The sequence below is a fragment of the Pristiophorus japonicus genome, chromosome 8 (assembly GCF_044704955.1).
Source record: "Pristiophorus japonicus isolate sPriJap1 chromosome 8, sPriJap1.hap1, whole genome shotgun sequence".
NCBI lineage: Eukaryota > Metazoa > Chordata > Chondrichthyes > Pristiophoridae > Pristiophorus > Pristiophorus japonicus.
In genome coordinates this window covers 180,461,012-180,478,236 of record NC_091984.1, presented here as the reverse complement: position 1 = coordinate 180,478,236, position 17,225 = coordinate 180,461,012, and the positions used below count along the sequence as shown (strand labels likewise).

General features: G+C 50.2%; 1 protein-coding gene across 2 annotated transcripts in view; it reads right to left on the bottom strand.

Annotated features, from left to right (window-relative positions):
- The window catches only part of LOC139268253 (apoptosis-inducing factor 3), a 160,382-nt gene that overhangs the window by 57,005 nt on the left and 86,152 nt on the right, over positions 1 to 17,225 (bottom strand). For both annotated transcript variants that reach the window (XM_070886303.1, XM_070886301.1), the window contains exons 4-9: positions 13,468 to 13,577; positions 12,618 to 12,727; positions 9,292 to 9,336; positions 6,598 to 6,694; positions 3,735 to 3,847; positions 1,868 to 1,954 (exon numbers count right to left, since the gene is read on the bottom strand). In XM_070886303.1, coding sequence (XP_070742404.1) covers positions 1,868 to 1,954; positions 3,735 to 3,847; positions 6,598 to 6,694; positions 9,292 to 9,336; positions 12,618 to 12,727; positions 13,468 to 13,577 — 562 coding nt within the window. The remainder of the gene's footprint in view (positions 1 to 1,867; positions 1,955 to 3,734; positions 3,848 to 6,597; positions 6,695 to 9,291; positions 9,337 to 12,617; positions 12,728 to 13,467; positions 13,578 to 17,225) is intronic.

The following is a 17,225-nucleotide window of genomic DNA, read 5'->3' as shown; positions in this document are numbered from 1 at the left end:
AAAAAAGGAGGGAGAGAGAAAACAGGGAATTACAGACCGGTCAGCCTGACATCGGTCGTGGGTAAAATGATGGAATCAATTATTAAGGATGTCATCGCAGTGCATTTGGAAAGAGGTAATATGATAGGTCCAAGTCAGCATGGATTTGTGAAAGGGAAATCATGCTTGACAAATCTTCTGGAATTTTTTGAGGATGTTTCCAGTAGAGTGGACAAGGGAGAACCAGTTGATGTGGTATATTTGGACTTTCAAAAGGCTTTCGACAAGGTCCCACACAAGAGATTAATGTGCAAAGTTAAAGCACATGGGATTGGGGGTAGTGTGCTGACATGGATTGAGAACTGGTTGTCAGACAGGAAGCAAAGAGTAGGAGTAAATGGGGACTTTTCAGAATGGCAGGCAGTGACTAGTGGGGTACCGCAAGGTTCTGTGCTGGGGCCCCAGCTGTTTACACTGTACATTAATGATTTAGACGAGGAGATTAAATGTAGTATCTCCAAATTTGCGGATGACACTAAGTTGGGTGGCAGTGTGAGCTGCAAGGAGGATTCTATGAGGCTGCAGAGCGACTTGGATAGGTTAGGTGAGTGGGCAAATGCATGGCAGATGAAGTATAATGTGGATAAATGTGAGGTTATCCACTTTGGTGGTAAAAACAGAGAGACAGACTATTATCTGAATGGTGACAGATTAGGAAAAGGGCAGGTGCAAAGAGACCTGGGTGTCATGGTACATCAGTCATTGAAGGTTGGCATGCAGGTACAGCAGGCGGTTAAGAAAGCAAATGGCATGTTGGCCTTCATAGCGAGGGGATTTGAGTACAAGGGCAGGGAGGTGTTGCTACAATTGTACAGGGCCTTGGTGAGGACACACCTGGAGTATTGTGTACAGTTTTGGTCTCCTAACCTGAGGAAGGACATTCTTGCTATTGAGGGAGTGCAGCGAAGGTTCACCAGACTGATTCCCGGGATGGCGGGACTGACCTATCAAGAAAGATTGGATCAACTGGGCTTGTATTCACTGGAGTTCAGAAGAATGAGAGGCGACCTCATAGAAACGTTTAAAATTCTGACGGGGTTAGACAGGTTAGATGCAGGAAGAATGTTCCCAATGTTGGGGAAGCCCAGAACCAGGGGACACATTTAGGACCGAGATGAGGAGGAATTTCTTCACCCAGAGAGTGGTGAACCTGTGGAATTCTCTACCACAGAAAGTTGTTGAGGCCAATTCACTAAATATATTCAAAAAGGAGTTAGATGAAGTCCTTACTACTAGGGGGATCAAGGGGTATGGTGAGAAAGCAGGAATGGGGTACTGAAGTTGCATGTTCAGCCATGAACTCATTGAATGGCGGTGCAGGCTAGAAGGGCCGAATGGCCTACTCCTGCACCTATTTTCTATGTTTCTATGTTTCTACTGGGTGTTGTAATGAGGATGGAGGGTTTTACTGGGGTTGCAATGGCGGTGGAGGGTTTTACTGGGTGTTGTAATGAGGGTGGAGGGTTTTACTGGATGTTGTAATGAGGGTGGAGGGTTTTACTGGGTGTTGTAATGAGGGTGGAGGGTTTTACTGGGTGTTGTAATGAGGGTGGAGGGTTTTACTGGGAATTGTAATGAGGGTGGAAGGTTTTACTGGGTGTTGTAATGAGGATGAAGGGTTTTACTGTGAGTTGTAATGAGGGTGGAGGGTTTTACTGGGTGTTGTAATGAGGGTGGAGGGTTTTACTGGGAGTTGTAATGAGGGTGGAAGGTTTTACTGGGTGTTGTAATGAGGATGAAGGGTTTTACTGGGTGTTGTAATGAGGGTGGGGGCTATATTAACAGAGACAATGATACCGCAGTTTGGACCACTCTGTTGCTCTCTCACCTCCCTCTCCATTTGCACTTCGATGTCGTACTGTGATAGGAACTCCTTGGAGCGCAGGGCGATCTGCTCAGCCTGGCATTCGAGGGACTGAAAACACAAGGAACGGCTATGAACACCGTGACGGAAACATCTATCCAATCCCAATCACACACAGCTCAACCCTCCTCTCACAAACGTCTGTCAACCTAGCTTTCCAGAATGCACAGAATCTACAAGGTTTACATATCTTGTTAAGATGAGATGTATATCGGGTCACAGGGGAAGCACATGCACATAGTAACATTGTGCGCTTGTATTCATTTTGGCAGCACCTCCCAAACCCGCGACCTCTCCCACCTAGAGGGACAAGAGCAGCAGTCGCATGGGAACCCCACCTCCTCCAACGTCCCCTCCAAGTCACACACCATCCCAACTTGGAAATATATTGTTATTCCTTCATCGTAACTGGGTCAAAATCTTGGAACTCACTCCCTAATATAATAGTACTTTGGGAGTACCTTCATCTCATGGACTGCAGCGGTTCAAGAAGGCGGCTCACTACCACCTTCTCGAGGGTAATTAGGGATGGGAAATAAATGCTGGGCTTGCCAGCAATGCCCACATCCCAGAAATGGATATTTTAAACAGCTTCAGGTATCAGTAGGGTTGAGGTATCTTTATGGGTAGAGATTGAAGAGGTAGGCGGTCAGGCCAGGGAACCTGGAGCAAGTTGTGACCTTTGGTAGTGGTGGACAATGGGAGGTAGCAGGTCCATTGACTTCAATTGAAAGGAACATTGGGCGTGGTGTATAACGGGCGGCCGATTCAATATCACCCATTTTGCACCATTGCCCACAGTTAAAATGACCCCCGTGCGTGTGAACATCAGGTGTGAACAGGATTGCGATGCACCCCGGGGTACAACAACCTGCTGGCATTCATTGCGTGGGCTCATGAGTAAAAAATGGCCCCTGTATACCATAGGTGGTTCACGGCTGTGAAATTCACCTGTGAAAACTCTGCCGCTTTAGGAGAGGCGGAAATTAAAATAAAAAGAAGGAGTACTGCTGACAAAAAAGAATAAAGGCAATGAGGTGGAAGAAGAATAAAGGCAATTACAACCTCTGTAAACATCTCAAATTAGCACTGGATACTTTGAGGGACCGGTCTCTGGTTTCTTGTGTAGGTCACTGTCGGCACACTGACTGGAACATCGGAACAGGAGGAGGCCATTCGGCCCCTCGAGCCTGCTCCACCATTCAATGGGATCATGGCTGTTCTGTACCTCAACTCCATTTGCCCGCCTTTGCTGCACATCCCTTGATACCCTTACCTAACACAATCTTTCCAACTCAGCCTTGAAAGCTCCAATTGTTCCAGCATCCACAGCCTTTTGGTGAAAGAGAGTTCCAGATTTCTACGACCCTTTGCGTAAAAATAGTGCGTGCCGATTCCACTCCTGAATTACCTCGCCCTAATTCTAAGATCGTGTTCCCTTGTTCTGGATTCCCCCAGCAGAGGAAATAGATTCTCTGTATCTACCCCATTGAACCAGTTTAGAACGATTAGATCAGCACTCAATCTCCGATGCTCAAGGGAATACACGCCAAGAGTATGCAATCTGTCCTCATAATCAAACCCTTTTAGCCCCGGTATCATTCTGCTGAATCTGCGCTGCTCCGTCTCCAAGGTCAATATATCCCTCTATGTGACCGTCACAGGCTGTTGATTCTGGACGCTGGCTGCCCAACCTAGATCAGTGTCCAGTATTCCCAAACAAGCGTTGCTCGTGTCCGTTGCTGATCCTGTGCGCCATTTTGGGTGGGGGGGAGGGGGGTGGGGGGTGGGGGTGGGGGATGGGATGTTGGTTTTAGATACAGATACAAACCTTACTTAGTTTAGGTCTGTCGTACGGCAGGTGCGTCTCCATGGTACACATTACAATGCTCTCGGTGAAGCCTTCCTGTCTCAGTGTTTCTGCACAGACCAGTCCAGCGGGGCCTGGGGTGGGGGGAACAAACCATCAGCTTGGCTGCAGTGAATGGGTTATTATCAACAGCAACTAGTATTTATAAAGCGTAGTAAAACCATCTCAAGGGCGCTTCACAAAAGTGTCATCAGACAAAACTAACACCAAGCCAATGATGGAGATATTAGGATAGGTGAGCAGAAGCTTGATCAAACAGGTATGTTTTAAGGAGTGTCTTAAAGGAGGAGAGAGAGATGGAGAGGATTAGTCAGGGAATGCCAGAGTTTGTGGCCGAGGCGGCTGAAGACATGGCCACCAATGGTGGGGCAAAATAAGTGGGGGATACATAAGAGGTCAGAATTGGAGGAACGCAGAGATTTTGGAGGGTTGTAGGCAATGTCTCCCCTCATTTTGATTTGCTTGCACGGCCCGTTCACAGTTCTGCGCATGCGCAAAACTTAACATTGATGAAACCGTTCCAAGTCTACGTGGGACTGGCAGAGAGCTGTGCCACTGCGTGGCTGCCTGGCTTAGAGGGAGCGTTGGTTGTAAGGCTGGAGGAGGTCACAGTGGTAAGGAGGGGTGAGGCCATGGAGTGGTTTGAACATGAGCATAAGAATTTTAAAACCACTATGCTGGTGGACCGGGAGCCAATGTAAATCAGCGAACACAGGGGTGATGAGTGAACGGGACTTGGTGCGAGTTAGGACACGGGCAGCAGAGTTTTGGATGAGCTGTCATTTATGGAGGGAGGACGATTACTGTGCTAAACTGGACAAGAACATCAGAAGATATCAGTAAGAAATGGCCACTGGGTGCAGGAACAGGTCAGGCCATTCGAGCCCCTCGAGCCTATTCCACTATTCAATGAGATCATGGCTGACCTGAATCTTAACTCCATCCATCTGCCTCGGCACAAAATCCTTTTATACCATCGTCCAGCAAAAATCTATCAATCTCAGATTTAAAATTATTAATTGAGCTCGGACCTACTGTTCTTTTTGGGAGAGAGCTCCACATTTCTTTGCATGAGAAATATTTCCTAACTTCTCTCCTAAATGGCCTGGCTCTGATTGTGTCCTAGATTCCCCACCAGCGGAAAAAGTTTCCATCTTGCCTGTCGATTCCTTTCAAAATCCTAAAAACCTCAATCAGATCACCCCTTAACCGTTTATATTCCAGGGAATAAAAGCCTAGTTTATCTAACCTCTCCTCATAATCTAACCCTTGGAGCACTGGTAACATTTTGGTCAATCTGTGTTGCACTCCTTCCAAGGCCAATATATCCTTGCTAAGATGCGGTGCCCAGAACTGTACACAGTGCTCCAGATGTGCTCCAGCCAGGGTTTTGTATCGCTGTAGTAAAACTTCCTCCCCTTTATAGTCTAGCCCTCTAGTTATGAAGACTAATGCCCGGATTTTGTCGGGGTGGGGCTGGGTAGGCAGGGGGGAGAGTTCCTGTCGGGGAACCCGGAGGTCCAGGATCCCCCCGCAGGCTGGAGAGTTTTGACCTGATTGACAGGTTTGGGTTCCAGTCTGGAGCAGGCCGCAGCCGCAGTTAAGTCACTCGCTGTTAGTGGGAGTGTGGGGGGGTTGGTCCGATCCCTGACCTGGGGGGCCGAGGGTGAGAGGGACTGATGGGGGGGGGGGGGGGAATGGTTGGTCCAATATCTGACCCGGGGGGTGGGGGGAGAGGGAGGGAGGTGTGGGGGTTGGTCCGATCCCTGACCCGGAGGGGGGGGGAAATCAGTGAGGGGGTCTGATGTTGGGGCGCTGGGAGGTTGGTCCAATATCTGACCCGGAGGGGGGGATGGGCGGGGGGAGAGCAGTGAGAGGGCCCAATGCTGATGGCGGGGGTGGGGTCGGTCTGATATCTGACCCGGGAGGGGGGTGGGGGGGGGGGGTGCGGTGAGAGGTCTGATAGTGTGGGGGCGGGGGGGGGGTGCGGGTGTTGGTCTGATAAGGTTGGTGGGCTGGGGGGAAGCAATTACTTGTCCCCATTGCTGTCCTTGCCTCCGTTCAGCTGCCGGGTTTCCCGAGGCCTTGAACCCGGCCGGCCAGGGTTAAAATCAGCGGTTGCAATGCATTATACCCTGGTTCTCTTGTCTTGATTCAGCACAGGAAACATCTCCAAATCTGTCTCACTGATTCCCCATGCATCTTGAATCAGGTAGGTTCATCCTCCTGCTACATTATTATCACAGGGGGAGGGGAACCACTTTAGCTCATTGATCTGAGGCCTGCGCCACACCGTCTTTGATCCCCGTGTCAGCTATGGCTCAGCGGGTAGCACTCTAGCCTCAGAAGGTTGTGAATTCAAGTCCCACTCCAGAGACTTGAGCACAAAAATATAGGCTGATACCCCAGTGCAGCGCTGAGGGAGTGCTACACTGTCTTTCGGATGAGACGTTAAACTGAGGCTCCCTCTCAGATGGATCCTATGGCACTATTTTGAAGAAGAGCAGGGGAGTTCTCCCCGGTGCCCTGGCCAATATTTATCCATCAAGCAACATCACTAAAACAGATTTTATGGTCATTATCACAGTGCTGTTTGTGGGATTTTTCTGTGCGCAGATTGGTTGCAGCATTTCCTACATTACAATATTTCAAAAAAGTACTTAATCAGCTGTAAAGGTGCTTTGGAACATCCTGAGGTCATGAAAGGCCCTATATAAATGCAAGTTCTTTATTTCTGTTAAGCTTAAATCCCCACGCTTTTCTTTTGCCCAATGTTTGCTCGCTCCCCGGTGTCCCGCCACCCCCGTGGGCCTTGCACACTTACCTGCCCCAATGATGAGCACGTTGGTGATGCTGAAGCTGCTGTCACTCAAAGTCGCGCACCTTGACATCCGCTTCACCCTCTTTTGTGACTGAAGAGCCTGGAGGCAAAAGGGCTAGATGGTGAAATTATAATGGCCACAACTCTGGGGTGGGGTTGTGTGTGGGGGTGGAGTTGTGTGTGGGGGTGGGGTTGTGTGTGGGGGTGGGGTTGGGGTTGTGTGTGGGGGTGGGGTTGTGTGGGGGTGGGGTTGTGTGGGGGTGGGGTTGTGTGTGGGATGGGGTTGTTTGGGAGTGGGGTTGTGTGTGGGGGTGGGGTTGTGTGTGGGGTGAGGAAGAAACACGCCACATTTTGGCCCAGTGTCAAACACTCCCACGTCAGGTTTGTCACAGGTGAGCCAACAACGTGGCTTAACTCGATAGAGCAACGCCGACTGCACCAGGCCCCACATCAGCTGGCAAAGGAACCCGAAGCCGGGGGGGGGGGGTGGGTGTGGGGAGAATGTTTTTTACTCAGCAAGTTGTTGTGACCTGGAATGCAAGGCCTGAAAGTCTGGGGGATGCAGATTCAATAGTAACATTCAAAAGGGAATTGGATAAATACTCGAAAAGGAAAGATTTTCAGAGCTGTGGGAAAAGAGTGGGATGGGGAGAGGGTTGGGGGGTGTGGGGTTGTGTGGGGGAGTGGGGTTGTGTGGGTGAGTGGGGTTGTGTGTGGGGTGGGGTTGTGTGTGGAGGGGTGGGGTTGTGTGGGGTGTGGGGTTGTGTGTGGAGGGGTGGGGTTGTGTGTGGAGGGATGGGGTTGTGTGTGGAGGGATGGGGTTGTGTGTGGAGGGGTGGGGTTGTTTGGGGTGGGGTTGCGTTTGGGTTGGGTGGGGTTGTGTGGGGGGGATGGGGTTGTGTGGGGGGGATGGGGTTGTGTGGGGGGGTGGGGTTGTGTGGGGGGGTGGGGTTGCGTGGGGGGGTGGGGTTGTATGTGGGGGGCGAGGGAGGGCTCCATCGGGCCTTGTGTACCATCAAAGCTGCACGCCACAGTGAGCCGGGGGAGTGTTGCACAAATCCAGGAAGGGAACAATCCCACAGCTGTAATGGATTTGCTTCATGGGTTCTTTGCTTAAGATTTCATGGCAACACATTGCTATTAAGAACTAGTTGGTTTATTAGCAAAGGTTTAACAATCACACTACACATTACCGGTTCATCCACCAGGCTCACAACAATCATGACTCATCGTGGATCCCCCGAACCCAACTGGCTGGGGTTTTATTGAGTCTTGTGAATTTCACGTGACTGGCTAAGTCACTCCCAACTCAACAGCTCTACCAACCTGTGAGCATCCTCACCGGTGCATACAATACAACAGGAAGCAGACAGGCCTCAGTGATCTGGGCAATGCTCCCTTTCCTTTCTCCGTACCCAACAACTCGCAAAGAACGAAAGCACCCACACTATTGCAAACCCGCGGTGACGATGCAATTTAGGCAGAACATTGAACCTAGGATCGTCCCCCACTGATAAACAAAACAATACTTCTGACGTTTCTGGATTTGGAAAGAGCTGCCAGCCTCTCGAATCAGTGCTCAGAACCCTGTCACAGTGTGTGTGCTGTTCAAAAGCACCAGTTGGTGCATGTCATAAAAACAGACAATGCTGCAAACACTCAGCAGGTGTGGACACAGAAAGAGAGGTAACGTTTCAGGCCAATGACCTTGCATCACAACTCCTTTTCCAGCATTTTCTGTTTTAAGATTCAGAATTCCAGCATCTGCTGTATTTTGCTTGTGACTTGGTGCCTGTTGTTGGAGAGAGGCAGTGACATGGTGCAGCCACTAGTGGGAGACACTGAGTCACACTGTACAAACAGGGCAGGGGACCTCAGCCCCACTGAAGCCAGCAAGAGTGCAATGTTTTCGGGCTGGGTGAGGGGTGAGGGGTGAGCGGCGGACCTTCGCTCAGGTGCAGCATGGAGGAGGACATAAATAGAACAGGAAGTTCCACCAAGGGCACATCACTGCTTTTTTGATGTGTTTGTTTTCACCCTGATCAAAGTGAAGGACGTCATGACTGTGGGGGGGAGGAGGGGTGGGGGAAGAAACACGCCACATTTTGACCCAGTGTCAAACACTCCCACGTCAGGTTTGTCACAGGTGAGCCAACAATGTGGCTTAACTCAATAGAGCAATGCCGGCTGCACCATGCCACATCAGCTGGCAAAGGAACCCGAAGCCAGGGGGGGAGAATGTTTTTTACTCAGCTAGTTGTTGTGACCTGGAATGCAAGGCCTGAAAGGCTGGAGGCAGCAGATTCAATAGTAACATTCAAAAGAGAATTGGATAAATACTCGAAAAGGAAAGATTTTCAGGGCTGTGGGAAAAGAGTGGGATGGGGAGAGGGTTGTAGGGGGGTGGGGGTGGGGGGAGTGAGAATCTTTCAAAGAGCTGGCGCAGGCACAATGGTCTGAATGACCTCCTTCTGTGCTGTGTGCCTTGATGATCAGACCAACCTTGTGAGAGGCCGCCAATTAAATCCCAGTTAGTCCTTAACTGGGGACAGGATCTTTCTGAGGACTGGTGGGCAGCCAATGTGAGTTGAGCCGCCCATTCTCAGTACAGCCTGAGAGACTTTCGTCTCATCGGTCCGGGGATTCACGCCCACAACAGAGAGATTAGGGACAGATTTCGCAAGGAGAGGGTGTTACCTGTTTACTTGCTCGGACCAGCACTTTCTCCTTTTCTATTCTGACCTGCGAAGATGAACGTCATTGTTAAGAGTTTATTCTTACCCGGCACAGATAGAATAATATATCAAGGGGCTGAGATACCCAAGAGTCAGGAGCACAGTGACATTGCAGCCAACGTTTGATGCATTTAAGGGAAGCTAGATAAGGGCATGAGGGAGCAAGGAATAGAAGGATATGCTGATGGGGTTAGATGGAGTAGGGTGGGAGGAGGCTTGTGTGGAACATAAACACCGACATGGACCAATTGGGCTGAATGCCCTGTTTCTGTGCTGTACATTCTTGGTGGGAGAGGGTCGGGGGTGGAGGGGAGGATCGGGGGGGAGGAGAAAGTGTGTCGGGGGGGGGGGGGAGAGAGGGTCGGGGGAGTTGTGGGGGGGGGGGGGAGAATGTCGGGGGGGAGGGGTGGAGAGGGTCGGGGGCACGTATGTTTACGGCGGTGGGTTATGTGGCGAGTCTGTGGCCTGCTCTCAAGAGGCGGGGCACTTCATTGTAATATTTTAAATACGGCTCCGACCACGCAGTTGGGAGCCCGATTTAAATTTAACCCGGCAGCTAAATGGACGGGAGCAGTCAGATCAAGCAGGAGTGCCCCCACAACCCCTCCCTCCCAAGCAAATATTCTGCTGCGATCGGCCACCCCCCGATCCCCCCCTTATGCCCCCCATGATCATCCCCCACCTCCCCCTATATCCCGTGATGTTTCCCGACCCCTGCCATGCCGCTGACCCTTCCCGACCTCATCTTATGCCCTGCAACCTTCCCCGACCCCCCTTATGCCCCATGACATTTCCCGACCCCTGCCATGCCCCGTGACCTTTCCCGACCCCTGCAATGCCCCTCGACCTATCCCGACCCCCCTTATGCCCCGTGACCTTACCCGACCCCCCCTTTATGCCCCGCGGCCTTTTCCGATATCCCTTCTGATATCCCTTATTCCCCACGACCTTTTCCGACCCCTGCCATGCCCCGTGACTTTCCCCGACCCCTGCCATGCCCCTCCATCCTTTCCGACCCTCCCTTATGCCCCGCGACCTTTCCCGACCCCTAATGCCCCGCGACCTTTCCCAAACCCCCTTATGCCCCGTGATCTTTCCCGACACCCCCTTATGCCCCTCCACTTTCCCGACCTCCCCTTATGCCCCGCGACCTTTCCTGACCCCCCCCCCCCCATCCGTTGCTGATTGCGGGGATCGACCCCCCGTGGTTTGCCGGCTGGCCTTGCATGGCTGCCTGATCCACCCGGCCCCGGTCAGCCGGTCAGGAGTAAAAAAATGATAATGTGGTCTTGCCGCTAAATTGGGCATGAACTCCACATTCCCTGGATTGCCAGGTTTTCCACCCACCTTCCCCTCCCCATAAACACGTTCCCCCTCCTCGCCCCCTCCCCCTCCCCATAAACACGGTCCCCCTCCTCACCCCTCCTCCCCATAAATACATTCCCCCTCCCCGTAAATATCGGGGCCTATGTAATTCTGTGTAATACTTTCAGAGACTGATTCACGCCAGGCAATAGGAAAGGCTGCTTCTCTCCACCCAGATAGAGGCTGTTAATTTGTTTAGACATTTTGGGCCAGGAATTCCGGAGCGCCCCAACTTTTGAAAAGTAGACAAAATAGCGACTGGGGGTGCTTAGCGATTGATTTAGTGCCCAGAGGGACGTGGAGCACTAAATCAATCGCTAAGCACTTTTCCTGGGGCGCTGAAGTCTGAGAGCGGGGTTGTAGTGGCAGGGCGCTGAACAATGTGGATCGCAATGATACTGGCATCAGAGGCTGCTTCCCGTGCTTAAAGGGAAGGGCCAATGGTGGGGCACAGCCTGCTGTCGGCAGTCCTGCGTTGCCAGGTGACCTACGCGACTGCCATTCCAGCCCCAAACACTCTCAGCGAGCGGAGGGCTGGGACATCGCGCAGCAATGAAACATCAAAAACTTTCAGCAGATTGGTGCAAATAATAAAGTTTGGCCGACCTGAAAACCACTGGCTTTAATTATCGCTCCCCCAGCGGCCAGCCGAGGTGACAACACCTCCCCTTCCAGCTGATGTTCACACCCGGCGATACAGCATGGGGCAGTAACAGGGTGCTGCGCACTTTATGACATCATAATCTGTGAGGCGCTAAAGGCCCAGGCGGTAAAAGCTAGCGGCAGCACTAAAGAGGCAATGAAGTTTGTGGGTGTTGCCGCATTCGCCCCACCAGGCGCTAATCCCAGCGCCCTGTTACCGCTCCCGCCAGGCACTAACGGGTGGTGCTAAGTCCCGAATTTCTCCCCCTTTAAGCTTTTGCTAAATTAGTCGATAGCCATTTACAATGAGCCGAGGTCGAGTGGGGGTAATTTTTACTTTGTGCAATAGTGTAAAGTGGGTGACAGAGAATCGGTAGCCCGTCTGACATGACTTTTATTACCATTGATGTCAATGATGACTGCTCATGTGCAGCATGGTCACCAACAAGGATTGGATGGGCTGAATGGTCTCTGTTGTAGTTTGTAACTAATTCTATGTAAATGTCCGGTGGGAAGAGTTAGCTCCTTCAGGAGAGAATGGAGAAAAAAAAAAGACATGCTAGCAGAATAGGTCTTTTTTTTGAACCAGAGTGCTGGTCTCCATGGTGATGGGAGTGTGCCTGTGATTCCCCACACAACAGATCCCCGACTCACAGGCAGGCCACCAATGGGAAAGCTGCCAAATCCTGAGTGTGATCCAAGGGGGAGCTGCAGAGTGACATTGGCGGAGGTCGAACAACTGGTGACCTGCCTGTCCTGCTCTGGGAAAGAAATACTTCCATTTATGTAGCGCCTTTCATGACCTCAGGATGTCCCAAAGCGCTCGACAGCCAGTTAACTAGTTTTGAAGTGCAGTCACTGTTTGTAATGTGGGAAATGCCGTAGCCAATTTGTGATCAGCAAGATCCCACAAACAGCAATGTGATAATAGCCAGTTAATCTGTTTTTAGTGATGTTGATTGAGGGATAGATATTGACCAGGACACCTCCCCTGCCCTTCTTCAAAATATGGGATCTATTGCACTCACCCTAAAGGGCAGACAGGGCCTCGCTTTAACGCCTCATTCGAAAGATGGCACGTCCCGCCAGCGCAGCACCAGGAGTGTCAGCCGAGATTTATGGGCTCAAGTTCTTCGAGTGAGCCTTGAACCCACAACCTTCTGACTCAAAGGCGACTGTGCTACCCACTGAGCCACGGCTGACACTGGGGGGGAACAATGTGTGAAGCAAGGGGGTTGGGGGAGAGGGTATTGTGGCACGAATCAACAGCGCAAGCGTTACCTGAAACTTTGGTAAACTGTCCAATCCTGGAAAATCTTCGATATCGCCCGTTGCAACATTAAAGCAGGCCCCATGCCATGGGCACCGAACTCGCCCATTGGTCAATACACCTGAGAACAGAAAGTCACGGCACTTATATCGAGTCAAATCACCGGCGTAGCCCCTAACCAGAGGCTTCGTTCTAGATAGGATTTATAGTCAACAATATGAAAACACTAAGTACTAGGATAAAAGAGGGAACGAATGGCTCCTGTCTGCCATAGTACGGCTGGTGACAGTTCCAGTGTCCATTTTTGTGCGTGTACAGTACACACCGGGAAATCAGGAACAATTCACTCCCAGGTGAAACTGTGCAGCTTGTGTCAGCCTCATTTTATAAAATGATTCTTTCTCTGGATGTGGCATTTATTGCCCATTTCTAGTTGCCCATGTGTGGTGAAGGTACTCCCACTGTGCTGTCAGGGAGGGCATTCCAGGATTTTGACCCGGCGACGATGAAGAAACAGCGATATATTTCCAAGTCGCGATGGTGTGACTCAGTATGGCTGAAGGGTTTGACATCAATGCAGCTTCACTGGACTGAGACCAGCCATTCTAGGAAAGGACTGGCCACACTGTGAATGGCCATCCAGCTCCTGTAGATGGAGAGCTCGGATTTCAGGCCTGCTTTACAGTGCATTGCCCTGCACATCCTTTGGGTGAACAATTCTGTCACTTTCCCTTGACTCTCAGTGCCTGGTTTTTAAACCAGTGCCCTCCAGCACTTGAACCTCCACCAGTCAAGAATTTGCTATATCAGTTTTCTCAGTATTCCTCGTAACCTTGAATATCATCCTGACTGCACACTGACCTTTCACCAACGGCGCTCCATAATGGGGACACTTGTATCCTATTGCACAGTATTCTCCTCTCTCTTTAATCAGCAGGGCTTTGCCACAGGCCACGTCCACCTCCCGCATCCTGTGGGGGCAATGCACACGGTTCATTCACTGGCCTTTTTTAAGCTGTTTTCCCCCACTCTCTCCCCGCACATTTCACTGCCTGCCCAGCCCTACGTTCTATCGTTTGGTGACACAGGACGGCGGAGCACTGCTGCACAGGCCCCTGCGGCCCTTCCAATGCGCAAACGTTTTAAAATACCCATCTTTGTCTTCAAGTCCCTCCGGGGCCTACCCCCCCAGCCCCCCTCCCACCTCCCCGCCATCTCTGTAAACCTCCCCCTCCAGTCCCACAACCCTCTGACATCTCTGCGCTCCTCCAATTCTGGCCTCTTGTGCATCCCTGACTGTGTACAACCGACCTTGCCCAAACCTCCCTCCCCATTCTGCCTGGCTGAGACCCACTAACTCAGCCCAGAACCCGAGATCATCCCAGGCTACATGACCCGGCGCCACACGGGGTTAAGTGTATCATGGTGATTCTACTTTTTTTGAGTTACTGGCCAGAGACCATCCTAAGTGGAGGACGAGCATCCGGGAGGGCTCTGAGCACCTCGCGTCTCATCGCCAAGTGCATGCAGAAATCAAGCGCAGGCAGCGGAAGGAGCGAGTGGCAAACAAGTCCCGCCCACCCTTTCCCTCAACGACTGTTTGTCCCACCTGTGACAGAGACTGTAATTCCCTTATTGGAACTTACAGTCACCTGAGAACTCATTTTTAGAGTGGACGCAAGTCTTCCTCGATTTCGAGGGACTGCCTATGATGATAATTCAGAAACTAGGGTCCTGAACTTAAGGAAAGGTAACTTTGATGGTTTGAGGCATGAATTGGCTAGAATAGACTGGCAAATGATACTTAAAGGGTTGACAGTGGATAGGCAATGGCAAACATTTAAAGATCACATGGATGAACTTCAGCAATTGTACATTCCTGTCTGGAGTAAAAATAAAACGGGGAAGGTGGCTCAACCGTGGCTAACAAGGGAAATTAAGGATAGTGTTAAATCCAAGGACGAGGCATATAAATTGGCCAGAAAAAGCAACAAACCTGAGGACTGGGAAAAATTTAGAATTCAGCAGGAGGACGACAAAGGGTTTAATTAAGAGGGGGAAAATAGAGTACGGGAAGAAGCTTGCCGGGAACATAAAAACTGACGCAAAAGCTTCTATAGATTTGTGAAGAGAAAAAGATTAGTGAAGACAAACGTAGGTCCCTTACAGTCGGAGTCAGGTTACTTTATAATGGGGAGCAAAGAGATGGCAGACCAATTGAACAAATACTTTGGTTCTGTCTTCACGAAGGAAAACATGAATAACCTTCCTGAAGTACTAGGGGACCGAGGGTCTAGTGAGAAGGAGGAACTGAAGGATATCCTTATTAGGCGGGAAATTGTGTTAGGGAAATTGATGGGATTGAAGGCCAATAAATCCTCGGGGCCTGATAGTCTGCATCCCAGAGTACTTAAGGAAGTGGCCCTAGAAATAGTGGATGCATTGGTGATCATTTTCCAACAGTCTATCAACTCTGGATCAGTTCCTATGGATTGGAGGGTAGCTAATGTAACACCACTTTTTAAAAAGGGAGGGAGAGAGAAAGCGGGTAATTATAGATCGGTTAGCCTGACATCAGTGCTGGGGAAAATGTTGGAATCAATTATTAAGGATGAAATAGCAGCGCATTTGAAAAGCAGTGACAGGATTGGTCCAAGTCAGCATGGATTTATGAAGGGGAAATCATGCTTGACAAATCTTCTGGAATTTTTTGAGGATGTAACTAGTAGAGTGGACAAGGGAGAACCAGTGGATGTGGTGTATTTGGACGTTCAAAAGGCTTTTGACAAGGTCTCACACAAGAGATTGGTGTGCAAAATCGAAGCACATGGTATTGGGGGTAATATACTGACGTGGATAGAGAACTGGTTGGCAGACAGGAAGCAGAGAGTCGGGATAAACGGGTCCTTTTCAGAATGGCAGGCAGTGACTAGTGGAGTGCTACAGGGCTCAGTGCTGGGGCCCCAGCTCTTTACAATATACATCAATGATTTGGATGAAGGAATTGAGCGTAATATCTCCAAGTTTGCAGATGACACTAAACTGGGTGGCAGTGTGAGCTGTGAGGGGGACGCTAGGAGACTGCAGGATGACTTGGACAGGTTAGGTGAGTGGGCAAATGCATGGCAGATGCAGTATAATGTGGATAAATGTGAGGTTATCCACATTGGGGGCAAAAATACGAAGACAGAATATTATCTGAATGGCGGCAGATTAGGAAAAGGGGATGTGCAACGAGACCTGGGTGTCATGGTTCATCAGTCATTGAAAGTTGTCATGCAGGTACAGCAGGCGGTGAAGAAGGCAAATTGTATGTTGGCTTTCATAGTTAGGGGATTTGAGCATAGGAGCAGGGAGGTCTTACGGCAGTTGTACAGGGCCTTGGTGAGGCCTCACCTGGAATATTGTGTTCAGTTTTGACTCCTAATCTGAGGAAGGACGTTCTTGCTATTGAGGGAGTACAGCGAAGGTTCACCAGATTGATTCCTGGGATGGCAGGACTGACATATGAGGAGAGACTGGATCAACTGGGCTTGTATCCACTGGAGTTTAAAAGAATTAGAGGGGATCTCATAGAAACATATAAAATTCTGAAGGGACAGGACAGGTTAGATGCGGGTAGAATGTTCCCGATGTTGGGGAAGTCCAGAACCAGAGGACACAGTCAGGATAAGGGGTAGGCCATTTAGGACTGAGTTAAGGAGAAACTTTTCCACTCAGAGAGTTGTTAACCTGTGGAATTCCCTGCTGAAGAGATTTGTTGATGCCAGTTCATTGGATATATTCAAGAGGGAGCGAGATATGGCCCTTACGGCTACGGGGATCAAGGGATATGGAGAGAAAGCAGGAAAGGGGTACTGAGGGAATGATCAGCCGTGATCTTATTGAATGGTGGTGCAGGCTCGAAGGGCCGAATGGCCTACTCCTGCATCTATTTTCTATGTTTCTATGACTTTTTTTGAACAAGTTGTGAAAGAGCTGCAATGCCGCCATATTCCAGCTGGTGGCACTGCCAGCTCGCTTATCTCATGATCGCCTCATGGGGGAACTCGGTCAAACTGCAAATTCATCGCACACAATCCACATCCCATTTTATTCCAGTGACATGAAGAATTGCGTGGCAGTGTCTGAAGAGGGGAGAGTTGCTGCTCCCGACGTTTCACCCATTCCCGTCTGAATATTTATCTTATGCAGACGCCACCAGCTTAGGCAAACAAGACATTCGTGACGATTTAATGTTGTGGGTTTTCAATGAGTGTCAAAAGAACCAGCTCAGACTCAGTGAGATGACAACTCAATAAACCCCTCGGAAATTTTGATTAAGGTCATCTCTCTCCAAGGTGCTCTAACATTTACGACCCAGTCACCTCTTTCAATGGAGATCTCACTGCTACTCTCTGATTCTGGCCAGTGATTCATGAAATGACAGATTAATAAGGAAATGAGGTAAGGCCTTGGTTAATAACTGTAACAATGGATCCGGCTCTGATGTATCAGGGTCTTGATCAAAATTGGCTGAAAGGCGGATTCCAACTGCAATCTCACATTTTGCATTCACTCACTCATCGTCACTTCCCCGGCACAATTACAGGTGATGCCCCCTTTGTTATCTCAGTGGT